The following is a 20,064-nucleotide window of genomic DNA, read 5'->3' on the forward strand; positions in this document are numbered from 1 at the left end:
TTCATGAATAGCATATGGTTGCTTAAAATATACCAATTAGATTTCTTTTTTTCTTGTTTGGGTCTAGGCTACATATGGAGTTAGCAAGTGACTATAACTCTAGTAAAACCAATCAAGCTCAGTAGCATAAAATGATATCTGTTGGAAGACAAAGAGGAGAATCTTTGCGATATACTTTTCTTTTTTGGCAGATTTTTGTTGATTTTAAAAACCAGATTTTCCAAACGAAAAAGAGATTTACAACAGCCACGCTATGCACTTAGACTAACATTTTCTCTTCCTTATACCAACAAAAATAGGTTACTAATCATTATAATTTGTTGACTGTTCCAGAACTGTTCAAACCGCTTTCATTATTGCTCAAACGTTGCACAAGACCTTCCTCCCTGACAAGCTCTAATAATCCAAGTTACTTTAGTCTTTGTGCATATTGAAGCATATGCAGTGTGAACTCTCCCCATCCTCTGTTACCACATAGTGATTGGCTGCTGGTAATTAATATCCTTCCCACCCCTTCCTTACTTTCTTATGCAATTCATTCCATCCACTTATGCTGCGCATGTCTACTCATGCTGATAACAGTAAGCGCATTCCTACACAAAGCTTTTATTGCACGTTCATGATTGGTCAGTCACGGAAGTTTGCGGGTCATTTACATAACATTGTCAACCTCCAGGGCATCTCCTGCACTTTCTGACATTAATCCCCCTTTTTAAAATTTCACAGACAATGCAGTAATAAATATTAATCCACTTTAATCCACTGTAAAGGCCATGTGAAATTGCACAGTTCCGCTATAACCACATTGCCATCTAGTGGCTGTAAAATGAAACATATTGAACTTGCCAAGAAACAAAGCCTGGAAAAAACAGTTCGTGTCAGCCGGTATCAACCCATACAAAGGAGCCAACCTTAATCCCACAAAAAATCCAGAAGCAGAAGCCCCAGGAAGGGTGCGGGATTTTAGCCTTGTGTGGTGAAGCTCTAAATAAGCCCATACTGAGTTTCAATATATTAGTTTTGGCCCACATTCATACGTATGGATCAGAAACTTCTTGGGGAGGTGCCAGCATGTAACTGATCCTTCCCCAGCCCAACAATCCATTCCTTACTCTCCCCCACTTAGTAAACGCTGGCTGGCTGAATTTCCCTCCACTTCTTGTGTTGTTGACAGTGCCAAGGCCAGGGCCTAACAAGAAAAGTCTGATTTTGACTGCTTTTCCCCATCGCTTTCCTTCTCATCCATTTTTAAAGTATGTCATTGGCCCCATAAGATCTTGATTTGTCTCTTATTTATTTTTTAAATTATTTATTTAAGAACTTGAGTTGTTACAAAAAAAGGTAATTGAATAAATGCTCAGGGGAGTAAGAAAACTATCAAAATCATCCATAAAGAAAAAGAGAGAGGGAGAGAAAACCCTGTGGTGTCTGAAAAAATCTTACAGTATCTTCTGACAGCAAATTAGTTTTCCATAATTCAATAAAAGGTGGCCACTTGGTCATGAAAGTGTCTCATTTTTGCCTTATATAGTTGGTAAGATCAGCAGTTTATTTATCATTTATTATTTCATGTGTTAAAAGATACTTATATCCCACCATTCTGCCTCAGTATGAGGCACTCAGGGCAGTTCACAAACAATTCCAAAACAAGAATACAAAATAATCAAATATAAAACCAAATTTCGGATCACATCCTAAAACAGCAGATAATGTCAATCACATCAGGCACCCAGAGGGCACCATAAGAACCAAGAGTAAATTATTCAGACCTCAAGAAGGCAAAAAGCCTGCTTGAGTTATTTATTTATTTCAGGAATTTATATTCCACCTTTCAGGGCAAAGCCCTCCCGGGATAACTCACAAAACTATTTAAAACAATGTAAGCTTGGAAAACATACGTATATAAAACAATTCCATTTCAAACTCAAAACTGCAGCAATATAAGCCCCAGCATCTAATACCTCAGGAAAACACAGTCTGAAACAAATATTTTAAGGTATGTTTAAAAAACTGTATAGATTGGGCCATGAGTACCTCTTTCAGCTGAGAGTTCCAAAGATGTGGGTCTCCCACTGAAAAGGCCCTGTCTCTAATGGCCTCCATTTGGTGGCCCTTAACAGCAGGCCTATGCTCAATGCATGGTCTTAAAGTCTGGGCAGGTCCAAATGACTGCAGGCCTTCCTTCGAATAACCTGGTCCAATACCATTTAGGGCAGGGATAGGCCACCTTTGGTGTAACTAGTCTCCCTGAGGTTCACCCTGCACTAAGTGGCACTGTATAGCCTGAATCCTTACCCATCATTCCTCATGTTGCCATTTCAGGACTGACTGGGGGGTCGAGTCCTGAGCCTCGCTTTCAGTCAGGAACCCTAGTAAATGAGCCCTGTTACCTTTTTCAACACATTCATTTTTGTTAAATAACCTTCCTTTGCTCCCACCCTGCCCTGCCACCAGGAACACCTCATGGAGTTCAATTAGACTATTTTGGAAGCAAGCTACTGTCTTTGAAATTACTGAGAATGCTTTCTGGGGAAACACCTGGCAACCATCTAACTGAGCCACCTTTAGAAAATTACTCCACGGCCAACGCTGAACAGAAGTGAAAGACTGAGTGGCGGTGTCAAATATGGTTTTGCAAAATGAGAAGCGAATGAGATATGAATGCATGGGCAGCAGTCCAAGGGTGTTTTAGCATGGCTCATCTCAGACATTAGGTTCATTCATACGGTGTATCTAGTCCCCCCACTGCATGTGGGTCAAGGCCCTTGCTCCATACAGATGATGGGTGAAACTCTGGTGCTGTGTATCCTGAGGTGTCCCACAGATGCATACTCTGGGAAAACAACCTGGCCTGCATGGGCCTTTCTACAAGGCCAAATTGAGAGCATGAGCCACTGTCATGGAGATGTGCCCTATGCATAGAGCTAGCCTTGGGGCACAAGCCTATGCATGTTTAGACAGAAAAATGTCCTACAACTCCCAGCATGCCCCAGCCAGCATAGGGCATACTAGGAGTTTTACCATCCATTTGGTTGAGGGGGGTTTACTGGTTTACATGTTACACTTATTACATGATTATTGTAGCATTGCAGGGAATATATTATTATGTGCATTGTACATCCCATGGCGTGTTGATGATCGTACGATTAAGTTGCTCAGGCAGGAGATTTAGATCAAACTATAGAGCAGCACATCCCCCACAAAATTATATATCAGTGAAGTGATGAGATTGACCAGAACATTTTCAGTTTCACTCCTAACAGCAAGTTAAGAAAGCAAGACAGGGACTTTTCTTGAATGGTGGACTTCTGAGAGAGAGTGATCTGTATATTAGAAATATAGGAACATAGGAAACTGCCCTATGCCAAATCAGGCGATCAAGCCATCTAGCTCAGTACTGCCTCCACTGACTGGCAGTGGCTTTCCAGGTTTTCAGTCAGGGATCTTTTTCATCCCTACCTTGAGATGCCAGGGGTTGAACCCAATGGAGGCTGGTGGCTCCAGTTTTGGTGGGGTTGTATATCCACTCTGGATTTCAGTCAGAGCAAGGCAGAACTCTAATGGAGCTATCCAAGGTGCTGAACCTATTTTGGGGATAGGGTTCAGCACTTTGAATAGCAGCTTTAAAATTCTGGCTGGTTCTGACTGAAACCCAGAATGGATTCACAGTCCCACCGAAATCAGAGCCAACTACCTCCACTGATTGAACTTGGGATGTTCTGCATGCAAAGTACGTGGGCTACTTTACTACTGAACTATATTTGAAGCAAACATCAAGGGAGGATCTTTCAGTTTAAACAATGGGCTAAATCCAACATTATGGAAGCAGATATCCACTCACACAACAGGAGTTCTCCTTTCCCTCCTCTTTCCTACAGCCTTCCGTGTGTTCCCAAGATCTAATCCAAAGGGTCCCCGAACCCCCTGAACCAACCAGATTTGAGGTGCATGCAGGGGGCTGGAGGGGAGAGGGAAATGTAATCCTTCATCTCTTCTCTTCTACTGGTGGAAGGGCACCATTGAGTATAACCCAGTGATATTGTACCAAGAAAACTTCAAGCTCTTCCCATGTACCTGCGGAAAGGAGTGGGGGTGGGATCAGCTCAGTGAAAAGACTGGAGAAGCAATGGTATGAAACCAAGAAAAGAAAAGTGGACTTGGAGGGTTGATTTATGATGAAGAATTTGAAGAGATAAATATGTATACTTTGGGGAAATATTAACATCAGTTTATCTCAGATGTCTGCTAAGTATTTGAAGAATGTAAACATTAAGAAAAAAAAAGTGCATATATTGTATATGAGTTCTATAAATGGGGATGTCTGGCCAAAAAGAGGCAAAAAGGAGCAAAGAAATATTGAGCTCAAGATCAGAGAAGGTACAAATCTGAACAGTGAGGTGCATTTGATATGGAAATGGAATGATGACAGCCTCAGCACCTGAGCCATTTTTAAATTGGACTGGAAGCAGCACCGGAGAATATATACAGCTGGTAATAATTCTGTACTGGCAAGGGAATGAACTAGCTGGCTGAAAAGATTCTTTTTTTCAACTCTAATTTCTGTGATCAGAAGAAGATGAAATGAACAGTAAATTCAGAGGATTTTTTTCCCAAGGAAAGCGTAGATTAGACATGAAATTTCACATGGTGATTTGCCGTTGGAACATATCTCATAAAACGAAGGGCCAGACCCAATGTGTTTGTATGAATTATGCAAACTCTCCAAGCTGCAGGCGACATGGAAAAAAATATTCATATAAACAAGCAGCAATAAAAAATGTAAACAGGGGGTTATAGCAAAGACCAGCCAGCCACTCACCAGACTATTGGGGTCATAATTTACAAAGTGTATTACTGTCTGTGGTTTTTGATTAGGGCTCCTCATAAAGTCAGACAAGGTATATGAGTGCATCCTCGAAATGAGATGATGCCTCATTTAGTGAAAGCAAAAGTTCAGTGATCATTAAGTTTCAACAAGACTAGTTGGACAGAATAGCACACACCAGTTTCCTAGAGTATAAGGAGAAATAGGCTGTTGAACTGTTGAGGCAAAACAATATAGTATTGGTTTGTGCCTTGACAGATTTATATATTTCTGCAGAGTAGAGTAGGTTTCCATTCTTTCTAAGTTTTCAATTTGCCTTCTTTTCCCTTGATGATTGAATCCCATTCCCATTTAATGTCATTTTTCTTCAGCTTGGGGTAATGTGACTGCTCCTTTTTTGTTTAATTTTATTTTATTTAATTTCAGAGGCTACTCGTCATGATGGCTTTTACCTTTATGTTTTGCTTGTGGGCTTTCCATTGCGGCATCTGATTGGCTACTGTGAGAAACAGGATGCTGGGAGTGAATAGATTTTTCACCTGACCCAACAGGGCTGTTTACGTTCTTAGTCTCTATTTCTGTTTGTATTTCTGAGGGCAAGCCTAGCCTTATCATAAAACAAGATGAATTCGTCACTCATGGTGGCAGATTCCAGGGGATGTGCCATTGTCCTGTCTCCAACAGATAACTGTGTGGTTTAAAAACATAGAAAAAAACTTGAATGTGGCATGATAAATTATTATTGTTCATGGATATACCCAATTGCTTTTTTATGACAGGCTGTGCTCAAACAGGTTTTGCATGTTTTTAAAGCACTATAGAAAACCTACTAAACCTGTTTCACCAGAGACCACAGGGTGACAGTGGGCACACATATAATAAATGTTTGTAGTCACACACAATGATAGCTCTATCGTACACCATCGACTCTCCAAAAAATTATCAGTTCACCTCATGAAAAGCAAATGAGTATGGAAGGTGTCATTTTTGCTGTTTGTTGCAAGTGTTAAAATGTCTCAGGCTTTAATCCCAAGAGCACTTACTTGGCAGAAAATCCTATTTATTTCGGTGGGACTTGCTTCAGGGTCAACATGCACAGGATCCAGCTGCATTGCACCTGAGGAAAGGGTTAAAAGGACAGCTTTTAGGATGGATGTGGAGAGCTCAGGTTTAAATATAGCAACTAGAACCCAAGGCAGAAGTGTGGTACTTGTGGCCCTCCAGATGTTGTTGGACTCCAAATCCCATCAGTCCCAGACAGCATGACCAATCGAGAGGAATAATGGGAGTTGGAATCCAACAACATCTGGAGTCCATAGGTTCCCGACTCCTGGCCTAGGGCAATTCATTTCATCTCAATTTCCTGTCAGTAAAGTGGGTTTATAGCAGGGTTGTAAGGATGTACATGGTGGAACTTTGTATTATTATTATTATTGTTGTTGTTGTTGTTGTTGTTACCTTTAATCAGTTAGATTAATCAATTATGAGCCATTTTATTTAACTAAAAATGGTACCCCGAATTATTCAATCAACACATTTTTTTAAAGTATTTCTTTACTATAAGCCCTAACAAAAGCTGTAGATAGCAGGCACTGTCTTAAAAGAGCCATTCCTCCTTCAGTCTCACATAAGAGGCAACGTATCTTCTTAGATGATACCTGTTGTAACAAATGCACACACGATCTATAAGTGGTTTTTTTTCTTCAAAACTATTGTTATACACATTGGGAAAGGTATGTAGATTTAAGCTACAATCCTATGCACAGTTTTCTGGGAGTAGGAAAGGAAAGGTTCCTCCTGTGCAAGCACCAGGTCATTACTGACCCCTAGAGGGACACCGCTTACACTGACATTTTCATGGCAGACTATAGCAGGTTGGTTTGCCATTGCCTTCCCCAGTCGTGGCTACCTTTCCCCCAGCATGCTGGGTACTCATTTTACTGACCTCGGAAGGATGGAGGGTTGAGTCGACCTGAGCCGGCTACCCGAGACCCGGCTTCCACTGGGATCAAACTCAGGTCGTGGGGAGAGTTTCGGTTGCAATACTGCCACCTACCACTCTGCGATGTCCCATTAAATCAGTGGGATTTGCATTTGAGTAAACATGTATGGTACAATCCTTATTCATGTCTACTCAGAAGAAATTCTCACTGAGTTCAATGGGACTAACTGCCAGGTAAATGTATATAAAATTGCAGCCTTGCGGCACAATCGTATACGTGTTATGGAGAACTAAGACCCATTTAGTTCAGTGGAGCACGCTCCCAGGTAAGTGTGCATAGAATTGCAGCCTTAGTTGATCAATTAATCAATTATAACTCATTTGATTAATATTGAAGGAGGAGGAGGAGGAGTGGGGAAGTTTTGTACTGTAACAATTGGGTACTCCAGTGAGTAAATGGAGCTCATTACTCCTTCTTTGAATGTGTGAGTATAATTCCTTTTAGGGCACAATCCTATTGGCTGTGCTCCCGATAGACAGGGGGCTCTGAGTCCAGAGCCCTCTGCCTATCCTATGCCCTGTTGGCAAGAGCCAGGCAGGATAAGAGGAGGACAAAGACCATTTTGCTTCGGTTCCTCCATTTAAAGCACAAAAAGTAGCAAGACAGGCTTCTGAGCCCATCTAGCTGACCTACATTTCGATGGATGGGGAGGGGACTGGAGAGGCCATAGGATACGGCATATCTTGGCCTCTCCTCTCACCCAGCCCACAAGCACACCCTCTTTTCTCCCTCTCTGACTTCTCTTATTCTGTGGCAGCTGGGAGGAGGAGGAGGAAGGAAGATCTGCAATCAGATCTCCTCCTCCATAAACAACCATGAGTAAGGAATAACAAGCGCACAATAAATGCCTCGTGTAGAAAAGCTCATAGGATCAAATCATATGATGGAAATCCTATGATACCCCATAAATAGACAGATGTTGTTGTATTCCAGGAGTCATTCCTTAACTGGCCAGCCATGGTTTTTATTGGCATTCTGTTTTTTTTTTAAGAATAATTTTGATATGGTGCTTTAATTCTTTTTATCTTTTTACTATTTTACCTCTTATGTTCACTGGTCTGGAATCTGTTTCAGATATGAAGCACTATACAAATGTTGTAAATAAATAAATAAATAAATAGTCCATCTTTCAATTTAAAAGGTGTAAAAAGGAACTTAGTTTCTACTAAGCTTAGTTTCTGTAGTGGCAGATACTTAACCCTCTGGTCTATTTTCTGTACGTTCACCACGCTGAGTCTCTGTTAGACTGGATTGAATTAAATTATGTAGAATTGCTAATACGGTGATAGATTAAGCTATGAGTGGGTTTTGTTTGGCTTTAAAAATGTATTCATTTCTACAAGCAGAATGTCATTTTGTCAAACATGTAAAGAAGTGTGCTGTGCCAATGTCCAATCCACTGCAGAAAACCCACTGCTCATCCACAGAAACTCATTTCCTTCCTATCAGCTAGTACAAGACAGCAAAAGCTTGCCAATATTTTTCATTCTTTATGTCCTCTGTGGTAGGAGAATGATTTCTTGAACTGCTGTACGCAGAGGGCAAGAGACAAGCACAACGGGATTGATGGAAAATCTTTCTTCATTGTAGTCTGAGAGACGGAGGAAACAAATAAAGTCTTTTGTATTATTCAGCTATTCCTTTTTATTGTTTTTCTCCCCCAAGCTGCTTGGCTGAAAGTGCTCTTGACAGTTCACAGGCCTATCAGCACTTACTTGGAGTGGTGGGATGGATTATAGCCCAGATCTAGCAGTTCTAGTACATGTAAATACAAGGACTCTAATGTGCATATAAAGCTTTCATGCAAGCAGCAAGTTATCCATTCATTAAAACCATTGGGAGCTGCAACAAAATATTGCAGTGCACTTGTTCAAAGTTCCAGCCAGTCAGCGATACCCTTTTCCATGAGACTCCATTCCATCCCCTGCCCCAGCAGTTAGCCAGCATTCCATGGCCACTCAGTCTTCATTGGGCTGCTTGGAAGTTTAATTTCTCCTTTACAGCTTTCTTTCCTTTTACTTTTGCAAGCTTTGGGTTGTCTTCGAACCTGCTGATATCTCCGCCATTTGCATGGGTGGTGGCCTTTAGGCTACATAAGGATACACACTTGGAGAATTGAATTCACTCTTAGTATCTATGATGATGCTTGAAACACAGAACTGGAGATATTCCTATGCCCAGCCTTACAATTTTTCCCCCTGGGGGACAATCTTGCACAGGGCTGTGTAAAATGTACAGATTCTAGTTGGTTCCAGTGGTGAAAGTAGGCAGGAATGGACAGGTGCTGCAGACAAGATGTTTAATCCATATTCATCACCAAATTTTGAATTCAAGGATAAAATCATGGGATCCCACCAAAACATTTCATCTTTATTCCCCGCTGAGCTCACAGCATCTTTGGATGTTTACGATACTTGCAAATGTAGGAAGGGTGATTGATTTGCTCATGCTGTATTTCTGTATATTATTAATATCATTTATGCCCAAAGCTGGGAAACGTCTTCATCTCTTAGGCAGGGAAGCTCATGTGATCCCAATGTGGGTACAGTATGCACATCTCCCCATGTTTTATTCTGTTGTTGTATTTTAGGGTTTTCAGTTTTGTTTTGTGAACTGCCCAGAGATCTTTGGCTATTGGGCGGTATAGGAACGTAATAAATACATACTCTAGGGCTGCCTGCCTCCAGGTGTGAAGGTAGATTGGAGCGCAGGCAGCCCACCCCGGCCCACTCTCTTCCTCCCGTTTGGTGGAGTGAAGGAGCAGCAACAAGGGACTGGAAGATTGCTGGCCATTCTGCTCCCAATCCGTTCTCCAACATGGCGCACTGAGCACCCTCAGAGGTGCAGAGAGAGCATGCAGGGCAACATGGGCTTTGCAGCCACTGGGCTGGGTGAGTGGCTGCTCCAAAGTCCCGTACAGGATGGAGGAGGAGTGTCAGGCAGGCAACAAGGGGACGGTGAAGGAATGAGGAGGGGGAAGGGGCTGGGTGAGTGATCCATAATTGGCCATCCTAACCATGTATTATACCCAGAACTCAGTGAAGGAAAGATGGGATACAGGGTGGCCAGGTGTCCTCTTTTACAGATTTAAACACTCCTCTATTTAAAGGTCTGCCAGAGGACTGTCCTGTATTTTGAAGGCATCCTCTATTTAAAGGGCTGTCCAGTCCAAGTCCAGTTTAAAGATAAACAACCATCAGAAGGAAGAGCTGGGCCTTGAATTTGCCCATAAACAGCATTGGCCAGCAGACTGAGCCAGGTACACAGGTCACCTTGTCTTCTACACTGCGGTGAGATGTACTGTATTTCTATTTAAATTAGATTATTTTTTTTAAAATCCTCCTTCTCTCTCTCTCTCTCTCTCTCTCTCCAGTAGATATGTAAATTAGCATGTGCAAATTTGTGTCCTCTTTCAGTCTCTTTTTTGGTGATTCGTAAGTAGCCACCCTAGATACAAATTGAATAAATAAATGATCAGCTTTGATCTCTCAGAGCTGTCATCAAATTTCTAGGAGCCTCGGAAGCCAGGCAGTTGACATTTGCCCAGCCCAGACTCTCCCCATACGTCTGCAATGCCCCACAATCATTGAATGAAGGGCGAAATCCTCAACTCCAGCATATGACCCTCAGACTCCTGGGAAGCCTTGGTTTGGGGCCTGGGTTTTCAGAATGTCCAAACATTCAGCAATTCCCTCTGTAATTATTCCAAGATGTGTACAAAGCATTTGCATCCATCTTCACATGTAACATATTATGAGGCCATTAACATAAAAAAGCCAGGAGCTTAAAACAAATAAGGATGAAGTGAGTGGTAACATTAAGTGGACATTCAAGGTTTAGTACATCATCTTTGTTCTTTGGAATTCTTGTTCTTAGCTTAGTCTGGCAATACTTGCTTCATGAAAGAAGTATCAGTCACCCTAATCCTTCCGGTCTGAAATCACACTGCATTCGCATGCCACAAGGCAGCCATTGGCTGTAAATGATAGTTTTGATTTGAAACATAAACTGCGTGCCCTTTAAGATGTCTTGGCATGACTCCCAAAGGTGATTCTAGTTTGTGCAAGAGAAAAACAAAACAACAGTCTGTCAACTCCATTAAGCAGAAGGGGGAAGTTATCTGTGCTTCTCTTATTGAATTCCGTTTGCAGTTTTTAAAAAAGTCTTCTGATGAATGCATTGAAAGTTTCATGCTTTCTGTTTATTTCTTTTAAAGGAATAGTTCCAAATTAACTGAATTATTTGAACTGAGTTATTTTAATTGATTTAATTCAAAGTTGTCATTTTACGTTTATTTGCGGTGTTTTTTTATTTCTGTTTGAATTCAATTGTTGTTTAAAAACTGTATTGTTTAAAGCCACCATTACTTAAATTGTAATTAGTTAGTTAATTAATTGCTTGCCCACTCCATCCTAAATCTTAGGATGGATAAAAATATTTAGAGCCAATAGTATGCAATAATGTTTAACTATTCAATTCACAATCCAGCCAAAGTTAAGCATGCTTTCAGTACAACCAGACACATGTCTATTCAAAAGTAAGTCTACTGAGTTGAATATGAATGGCAACTGGTGTGCTCCAGAACCCAACCTGGTGCGCTCCAGAAGTTTTGGACTACAACTCCAAGCATTCCTAACTATTGGCTGTGCTGTCTGAGGCTGATGAAAGTTGAAGTCCAAAACATCTGGAAGGTACCAGGGTGGGGAAGGCTGGTATATATGATTGCAGTCTAAAGTCTCATTGGGCTGGATCCAGATTTAGTTATGCTTAGAGATCCACTGAAATAAATAGGACTCAGGTTAATCATGACTAACTTAAATCCCATTCATTTCCATTGGTGAGCTAGGCACACAAATCCCTGCTCAGCTCTGAAGATCACTGGGCTATTTCAGTCTAACCTAGCTCACACGGTTGTTGTAAGGATAAAAAAAAATGGGAGGGGGAGAACCATATATGTTACCCTGAGCTCCTTGGAGAAAGAGTGGGATAGAAATGTAACAAAATAAGATTAAAAATAAATAAATAGCCCTGACTCCAGTGTGCAAAGAATTCCTTCTACCTGCCTCGCCACGCTCCTCTAAAACTGTATAAATCCATAGTGACATATATCACTTTAGAAAAACATAAGGAATGATGTGCCAGATGCAAAAGGTCTCCTTCCCACAGCCTTTTCTTTCCTAAATCCAATAGACTAGAAGTTGGCTTGGCTCCCAGTATGCTCATAGATGCCCCATAATTCAGCATTGGTTTTACACTTTCCCATTACAACATCTCTAATCTGCCGCATGTGTAAATAAGTCAGCGTTCTGAGACTTCATCCATTTTATTTCAAGAGAAGAAATGTCATTTCATGATTTACCAGTCATGAAATCTGCACAAAGTGGACGAGGGTGCCGGATGGAGCGGGGGACACAGAAAAATGGTCTGTGATTTCTTTGTTCTGTAAAGGTGGTAATGTGCTGCATTTCCTAGTAAAGATTCAAAAGCTTTATGTCTATCTACATTATGAATCTACTCATTAACTAGGTGGAAAATGTGTGGCAGAGCTATTTTACATTTCTGGAAATCCTGTCTTGACATCTACATTTTTAAATTCAGCAAGAAAATTGCTTAAGAGAATTGTCATATCAATTTTCCCTTCTTGCTCTGAGCAAAAATTCAGGCATGAATTTTGGCATGAGATTTCTTTTGCTGCCCTAAGCAAATTAAACCCCCCTACCTTTGTGTTGTATTGTGAGTATAGAACTGCAAAACTAGTGTTCAAGAATTGACCAGAAGACTATTTTCTTATTTATTTATTTATTTATTTATTTATTGTATTAATTACAGTCACTTCTTTAGTTTCTCCGTTTTACAACCCTGTATGTGCCCAGGCTGGACAGTGGACACCTCTCTTGTTTTGTCCCTTGAAATGCAGATGTCAACCCATTGACTGAGCCTTTCAATTCTTCAAAAGTTTAGACCAGTGGCGGGCAACTTGTGGCCCTCCAGATGTTTTGGCCTACAATTCCCATCAGCCCTAGCCAGCATAGCCAATGATGAGGGATAATGGGAGTTGTAGGCCAAAATAGCTGGAGGGCCACAAGTTGTCCACCCCTGGTGTAGATAGTGGCTTTCTCCAAGGGATTTACAAAGCCAGGGCAGGCACCATGGGAATTTCGGCACCCCAGGTAATAACCTAGTTTTCCTCTATGTTTGGTAGGGTCTGTTCCATCTGAGTTTCATGAATTATCAGGTGCTGTTCATTCCATTGTCTGCTCATTAACGGAATCAGATTTTATGTATGAGAATTTCAGTTCTATTTGCAAAAGTGCATTTGCGCTGCACTTGGGCATGGGCACATTTCCACAAATCCCCCCCCCCCCCGGATCTACAAGTCCATGGAATCTGCGCAACTCAGAAAAAGCCAGTCCTCTGAGGAATCCGCAGGTCAGATTCGTAGAAATCTGAACTCGCTTGAATCCGTTGAGGATTTCTCTGACTTCCCTAATGGTTAGTTCTGGCAGAACGGCATTTTTAAAGCTATATGAAAAATTATGGAAGTACAGCACTCAGTTCCCTTTCCCAAGTTGTCCTTTTATTTTTATTCTTTCTAAAATACATCTGGATGACCTGTGATCTACCAAACCAAAAGCGGACCACTAGACATGCTTAACAACGTCCCAGTTTTTCCAGTGGCGATCTTAGCAAACCCCTGGTAGGTTTCCGTAGTGGGCTGTGTTGGGATTGGTGAATTGCAAATTGTGCAGGCCCAATCCAACATATCATTGAAAGTGAAACTAACATTTCCCTTTCATTTTTGTTGAATGGTTTGTTGAAAAAAAGTCTTCCATTTATTATTGAGTGGTTAAAAAAAGCCAAAGTTTTAATTTCTGAAGGCCCCTCCAAATGTTCACTATACTGTCTGACACAGCATCAAAACTCACCCAAAAAAATTTAACTCAGTTATATTACTTGGGCATTAGACGAGATAGGTTTGGTATGCTGATAGCATAGACAACATTAGAAAAGGAAGTGTCTTGATTTTGATGGAAGTTGGAACGAAAAGGAAGTGGCATTGTTTCATTTCAAATTAGGCCTGGCTCAGTTACGTCCCTTGAAAAGCAGTGGAATAGTTTTAGGTCCACCTGAATAAAGGGGATGGCATCCCATGCCACCCCACCCCACCTCAGGCACTAGACATAAGGGCAATAACAGCATGTCACCTTGTGTATGTACAGACTGTTGGACTGTCATTTCATAAATGTGCTGAAATTCCTTCTGTTTGGCTGGATCTACCAGGGTTTTTTTTTTTTCTTTTGGGCAGGCAGTATAAAGGTGTTCATGATCATGTGGCCCTGCCCCAGGGAAAGTAGACCCTGGGAATCCTTCCTGTCAAGCAGCCTCTTAGAAAAATGGAAAGGGACTGATGTGCCTAAGCTCTGAAAGGTAGTGCAGTGGATGAAACCAGCAAGTTTCACAGTTCCGTAGATTGCTCTGAAAGTCTGCAAATGTTCCAGTGTTTTCAGTCAAACTAGGGTGGCCATGTGTCCTACCTTACCAAAGACAGTCCTCTATTTGAAGGGCTGTCCATTCCACATCCAGTAGAGAGAGAAAGGACCAGAAGGAGGGAGATCAAATAGGGGCCTTGAAGTTGCTCCTCAACAGTTAGAACAGCAGACTACGCAAGGCACACACGTCACCTGGTCACACTCTTCCCCATTATGGTGAGATGTCTTGTATTTCTATTTCAGTTCTAGTCATTATTTTTAAATTGGCACATTAGCATATCCAAATTTTATGAAAATTTGTGTCCTCTTTTTCAGTGATGTTTTTCCTCCTTTTTAGGCAGTTCATAAATGGCAATCCCAAGGCAAACCTTGAGGAGGCTTCCAAACCTTTGCAGTGTTTCTGTAAAGGCTGGTTAGCGAACAAGGCCTTAAATACAGAATTGAGTATTGCTGTCAGTCTAGTCTGGAGTGGAGCTTAAAAGGAATTCTATGTTTGGGGGGAAAGAATGTTCTTTTTATACATGCCAATAAAAGGAACGCTGTCTGAATAAGCGTTGGGGTCAGAGTGCAAGGGAGCATATACTTTTGGATGATGGATTACCTGGCAGTGTCTCAGATGGTCAAAGGTGTGCTGTAAATACAGTAGCATATACATCACCACCTTCTTGTTACTGTACATTATGTAACACCCTAAGTACGGCACCATGTAATTAGACAAACGAGCTTGTATAACCCCAGCAGAACCATAAAATAGATCTTCCAACAGACAGCATGCAGCTGCATTTTGTAAAAAGCACAGAGCATAAAACATGGCTTGTACCTGTAATTCATGGCAGGAATCCAATATTTATCCCCTGTTTGTATTGCAAGGAAATGGGGTCCTTGGGGTCAGAATGAACAGCTGTTTTAATTAGAAGATCCCAGTATATCACATCAAAGTTTTCTCCATCTTGTGCAAAACTCCTGAATATACCCCAAGGGTTCATTTCGATCAGCTTTCATTTTTATGATGGATAAGTCTATAGACGAATTGTCTAGCAAATTATCTGTTTCAGGTGTCAAGATAAAAGGGATGTTTTCGTCTCTGCTGCATGAGGCAATAGGATATGGCATCTATTATTAATGCCATTTTTAAACTCTCTGCTGCCTTCCCCCCACCCTTAGATAAGTATAACAGGAGATGGTTTTTGCAGAGAACATTTCAACCTGCTTCTGGTCCCTTCAGCTGGAAATTTGATATATATCAGGGGTGGGCAACCTATTTTGGTCTGGGAGCTGGACTGCACGCGCAGGTGCACACACACACACACACACACACGCAGACCAAGCTAGTGGCTGGGCCAGATGAAATATTAGGGATGGGCTCTGGTCCCAAAGCCTCTCCCCCTCCCATGACATCATCACACACTGCTCCAGCCGCTTGTTTTCCTCTGGGCAGAGGAAGGATGGAGCTCCATGCCTCTCAGTGCACAGAGAAGCGACTTCGCCATCGCTTGGAGGAGCTGCCACTTGCAAATGCCAGCCAAGGTGGACAAGTCCTTCTCACACAGGACTGTTTCCCAGCCCTCCCAGGGATTGAACCTCGGACTTTTTGAAACTGCCAAGGACTGAACCTGCCAAGGACTGAACCTGGGACATTTTTGCAGGTGCAGCTGGGGGAACTGTGCCAGTGTGAAGTGGGACATGGAGCCGGGAGGCCCGAGTTCAAATCCCTGAGCAACCATAAAGTTTACTGGGTGGTTTGGAGGGCACAGTCACTCACTTTTCATCTAATCTACCTCCCAGGGTTGTTGTCAAGATAAAATGGGACATTATGTGTTCCACTCTGACCTCCTTGGAGGAAGGCTGGGATATCAATGTAATAAAATAAAATAGTATTTTTGTACTCCTTCAGTGACTACAGTCAAAGCCTATCCTGGTTAACTAGTAAATATAGTTGTAGGATGCACACACCTGAAAATGAATGTATGTAACACATAAAACGTTTTGCAGGTGCATCTTTAAAACAGAAAGTATGAAAGGCCCAGAGACATAGTTGGAATAATGCATCCCTTCAAGCTTGTGTACATTTTGGTAACTGTTAACTGTGCATTTGCTGGAAGTCTTCAGTATTCCCCCTCCTCCTCCCTCCCCCTTTCTCTCCTGCTAGTGGCAAACTGCAGTGGCTGTGGCACTCTCGCCAGCTGTGCGACGGTGTGTTCTCTGCAGGAGACACACCTGGTTTCCACTGAGTCTCTACCAGACAATTGCAAGACTGTGAAGCAGAATCATCTCTTTTGGGACACACTGTGCTGAATCACATGAGGCTTCACAGTAACTTACTATCTGGTGGCTGTCTCCTTTGTCCTTTAACAGATGCCATGCTTTTGGTAGCAGATAGATTAGAGGGGCCATTTAACATCGAATCAGTGATGGATCCTATTGATGTCAAGATTTCTGAAGCCATCATGAACATGCAAGAAAACAGTATGCACGTGACCGCAAAGGTATGGAGCATGGTTTTGCTACTAAATGCCTCAACTAGATGACAAAGGGTGGGATCCAAATTTACACTGGATCAACTGCCCTGATGGAAGTAGACTTGCTTGATCCCTCCTTCCCATGCTAGTCCCTCCAGCCCTCTGAAAATGCTACACAGAGTCAGGAGACCCTGCTGTGTGGGGAGGGGGATCCTCCAAAAGTGTGTGGAGGGACCTTCTACCTTCTCAAGGAAGGCAGGACCTGGATCCAATCCAATTTGTATTTTTGTTTGGTCTCTTTAGAAACTTGTTTTGCCAATAAGGTCTAACCTAAAACCTAGATGGTTTCCTAGCTTTGAACATCCTGCGTAGGGATGAGTGAGGATTTTGTTAATTTGGTTTTTGATCAGAACTTTTTAAAAACAGCAAATAAATGGATTGGAAAGAACTTGAGATTAAATAAAAATCAAATGCGGGAGAAACTGAAACTGACAGGTTCATTCATCCAGGGCCAGGGCTTTGAGGGCTTTGAGGGCCTTCAGTGCTTTGCTCTTAAAAGCCTGGGTTTGAATCTCTGTTTATTCAACCATGTTAGTGCTGAATTAGGTTTTGCCCCCTTCTTTTTTCTGATAGGCTCCTTATCTTTAATAGCTACAGGATAGGCTGGTACAACATGGTGCTTCCCATGCTGGGAATATCTATACCTACTGAATTTGGCCGGTGAAGATGGGTGAGAATTTTGTTCAGTTTGTTTTTTGGATCAGAACTTATCAAAATTTGCACATTTCTTCATAAACAGCACACAAAGAACTTGAGATTTTAAAAATCAAATGTGGGACAAAGCAAAACTGACAGATTCATCCATCCCTAGTAGAATTGAAGACATGGGAATTGAGCCCTCAGTAGGTCTTGAACTGTCATTCTAAGGGATGTCAGGCAAGGATTCAGTTTGTGTACCACCACCCAAATCAGACTAAAGCAGAAGACCAACTACATGAGCCAAGGAAGCCTCCTTACCCCAATGGTGAGAGTGGTTCAGGTAGTATTTCCTGGTTCTTACAAAGGTTTCTGGGCCAGTCCTGCTCACTGGTTTGGGTCAGAATACCTTGTTTTCACTGCTTGTTGGTAGCTATGGATTGCCTCCACCATGTTCCACACTGAAGCTTTGCCTCACACATCCTTCAACGTAACAGTAACAGGATCGAACACTGGTTTCCCAATATTATAAAGAACAACTTCCAAAGAGTCTGCCCAAACTGTTCCCTTAGGCCATTGGCACTCCCCACCTGGGCTTCTTTTCATCTGCAATCACCTCAGGGCACAGAAGTCTCTTTTCCTTGCACTATATCTCAAATACAAGATGTGTCCCATCCAGGGCTCCCTGATATGTAGGAGAGTCCTGGGGCTACAGGCAAGGGGGCTTTGTTTAATTGATGCAGACTCCCAGGTTTCAGCTTCCTGCAGATCTTCCATGTTAACAAAATGTTTTCTGACAAGCTCTTTGCTAGCTTGAAGTCAGATGGAGGGCATTCATGTCAGCCTGAATCACAGGCCTGTAATATCGAATATGATACATGAATATGACAAATACAACAAATGTTATTAATCCAGATCCACATACCTCTAGGGCTAACTGAGTTGGGCTTATCCAGATCCTGTGTGTGACATGTGAGAATTACCTAGATTTTGTATATGTGCCTGCCTTTCGAAATAACATGTGGAACGTGATTAAATGAAGCATACACTTTACTTATTTTTACAGCCGTTCAGAAGTGTGACATTATGTTCTGCAGACTCTAACAGCACTATTTCATTCTGTCAGAGCTCTGTCTAGAATCTGACACATCAATAAATAGTATCAATGAGATAAATTTCCTCCTTTTAATTTTCAGCCTCTTAATCTCACCCATCTATAACACCAGCCACACTGAGGTTATTATGATACAATCGCCTTTGTAATATGTCACCTTCTCCTGGGCCATTAGCAATCTACCAAAAATGCCTCCTTCAATTTACGTTGATTAGGACTCATTGGTGCAAACTTGAATTCAAAAGTCTTGTCCCTCCACTTTAGCATTCCGTAGCTGGATGGGTCTCCGAAAATATACTATGAAAACTTGTGCAATTATTGATGCAAATACCAATTCACGAAACACTAGTAGGGACTATACAGATGGGAGGATGAGTGGCTCAGGGAATGGCCCCCACTCAGTGTTATTCAATTAAGGGAACAGGCCACTCTCCTTTGAGAAAATAGCACTTCAAACATAATGCTTGTCAATGAAGTCCAGTCACCTGCCAGTCAGTATGGTAATCATACAGAAAAATCAAGTGAACCTGCACTACAGAAGAGTCAACTTTCTCTCCTGTGTTGATGCACTAGGCCCAAACTGTATTTCCATGAGTGTTGATTTTTGCTTCAAATATTGCCCTTTCTAAGAGATAGATTTTTTCCCATTGAAAAAGTTGGGAGCTGATGTGAAAAAGCAGTCTTCTCAAGGCTATTTTATGGTGGTGGTGATGCGTTTCCCACCCTTGGAGTGGGAAGGCCCAGAACAAACCCTAAATAAACCCTAAAGGTATTGAACCACTTTCAGCCTATTTTAGAATTGTCCACATTCCAGTGGTGGGTTGGTTAAAGGCAACAGGGGCGGCAATACCAGCCTATTTTAGCTTAAATCTCTTTCTGCCAGTAACTAAGCCTTAGGAGAAACATTTCAACCTTTTAGAATGGGGGAAAACCTGCACTAAAGTTGGGAAGCCACCAAATGATTAGTGGTCAGGGGGAGGAGGTGGAACCAGAGGAAGGGGTGTAGCCTTCTGGGGAACCCCAGACAACCAAATTGAAATCCCAGGAAGGCCGGATTTGGTCCCCTGGCCTGAGGTTCTGCACTCCTGCCCTAAATGGACACACTGGAGGAAGCTGCCCAGCCTTTGGAAGAAGCTGTGTAGTCCCTGAACAATCTCCAAAGAACAAAGCCCAGAGAGGTTTCTCGGACTTGAAGGGGGAAGCTGTATGGTCCTCCTGGAGGTGGTCTGTGCTCAAGACCATGGTCAGTTAATTTTTAGGACGCTGAAACAAAATGTTGAAAAACAAAGGTATTGTTCAGCCTACATGGAAACCAAAATAGAGCCAGCCATTTTGTCATTCAGGCCCTGTTATTGCATCGGTGAAGCAAGGCCCGTTGTGATACAGCAGATAGGAATGTACAGTTTGGATACAGAAGACACAACCTGAAATCCTTGATTAATTTATAAAGCTTGGTGGATGGCCTTCAACAAACAAG

General features: G+C 42.0%; 1 protein-coding gene across 2 annotated transcripts in view; it reads left to right on the top strand.

Moving 5' to 3' along the window:
- The window catches only part of GPC6 (glypican 6), a 1,207,844-nt gene that overhangs the window by 1,105,540 nt on the left and 82,240 nt on the right, over positions 1-20,064 (top strand). For both annotated transcript variants that reach the window (XM_084844735.1, XM_084844736.1), the window contains exon 5: positions 16,674-16,804. In XM_084844735.1, the coding sequence (XP_084700861.1) occupies positions 16,674-16,804 (131 nt within the window). The remainder of the gene's footprint in view (positions 1-16,673; positions 16,805-20,064) is intronic.

This window comes from Heloderma suspectum, chromosome 3 (assembly GCF_057233095.1).
Source record: "Heloderma suspectum isolate Gila_16-S chromosome 3, 16-S_ref, whole genome shotgun sequence".
Lineage (NCBI taxonomy): Eukaryota > Metazoa > Chordata > Lepidosauria > Squamata > Helodermatidae > Heloderma > Heloderma suspectum.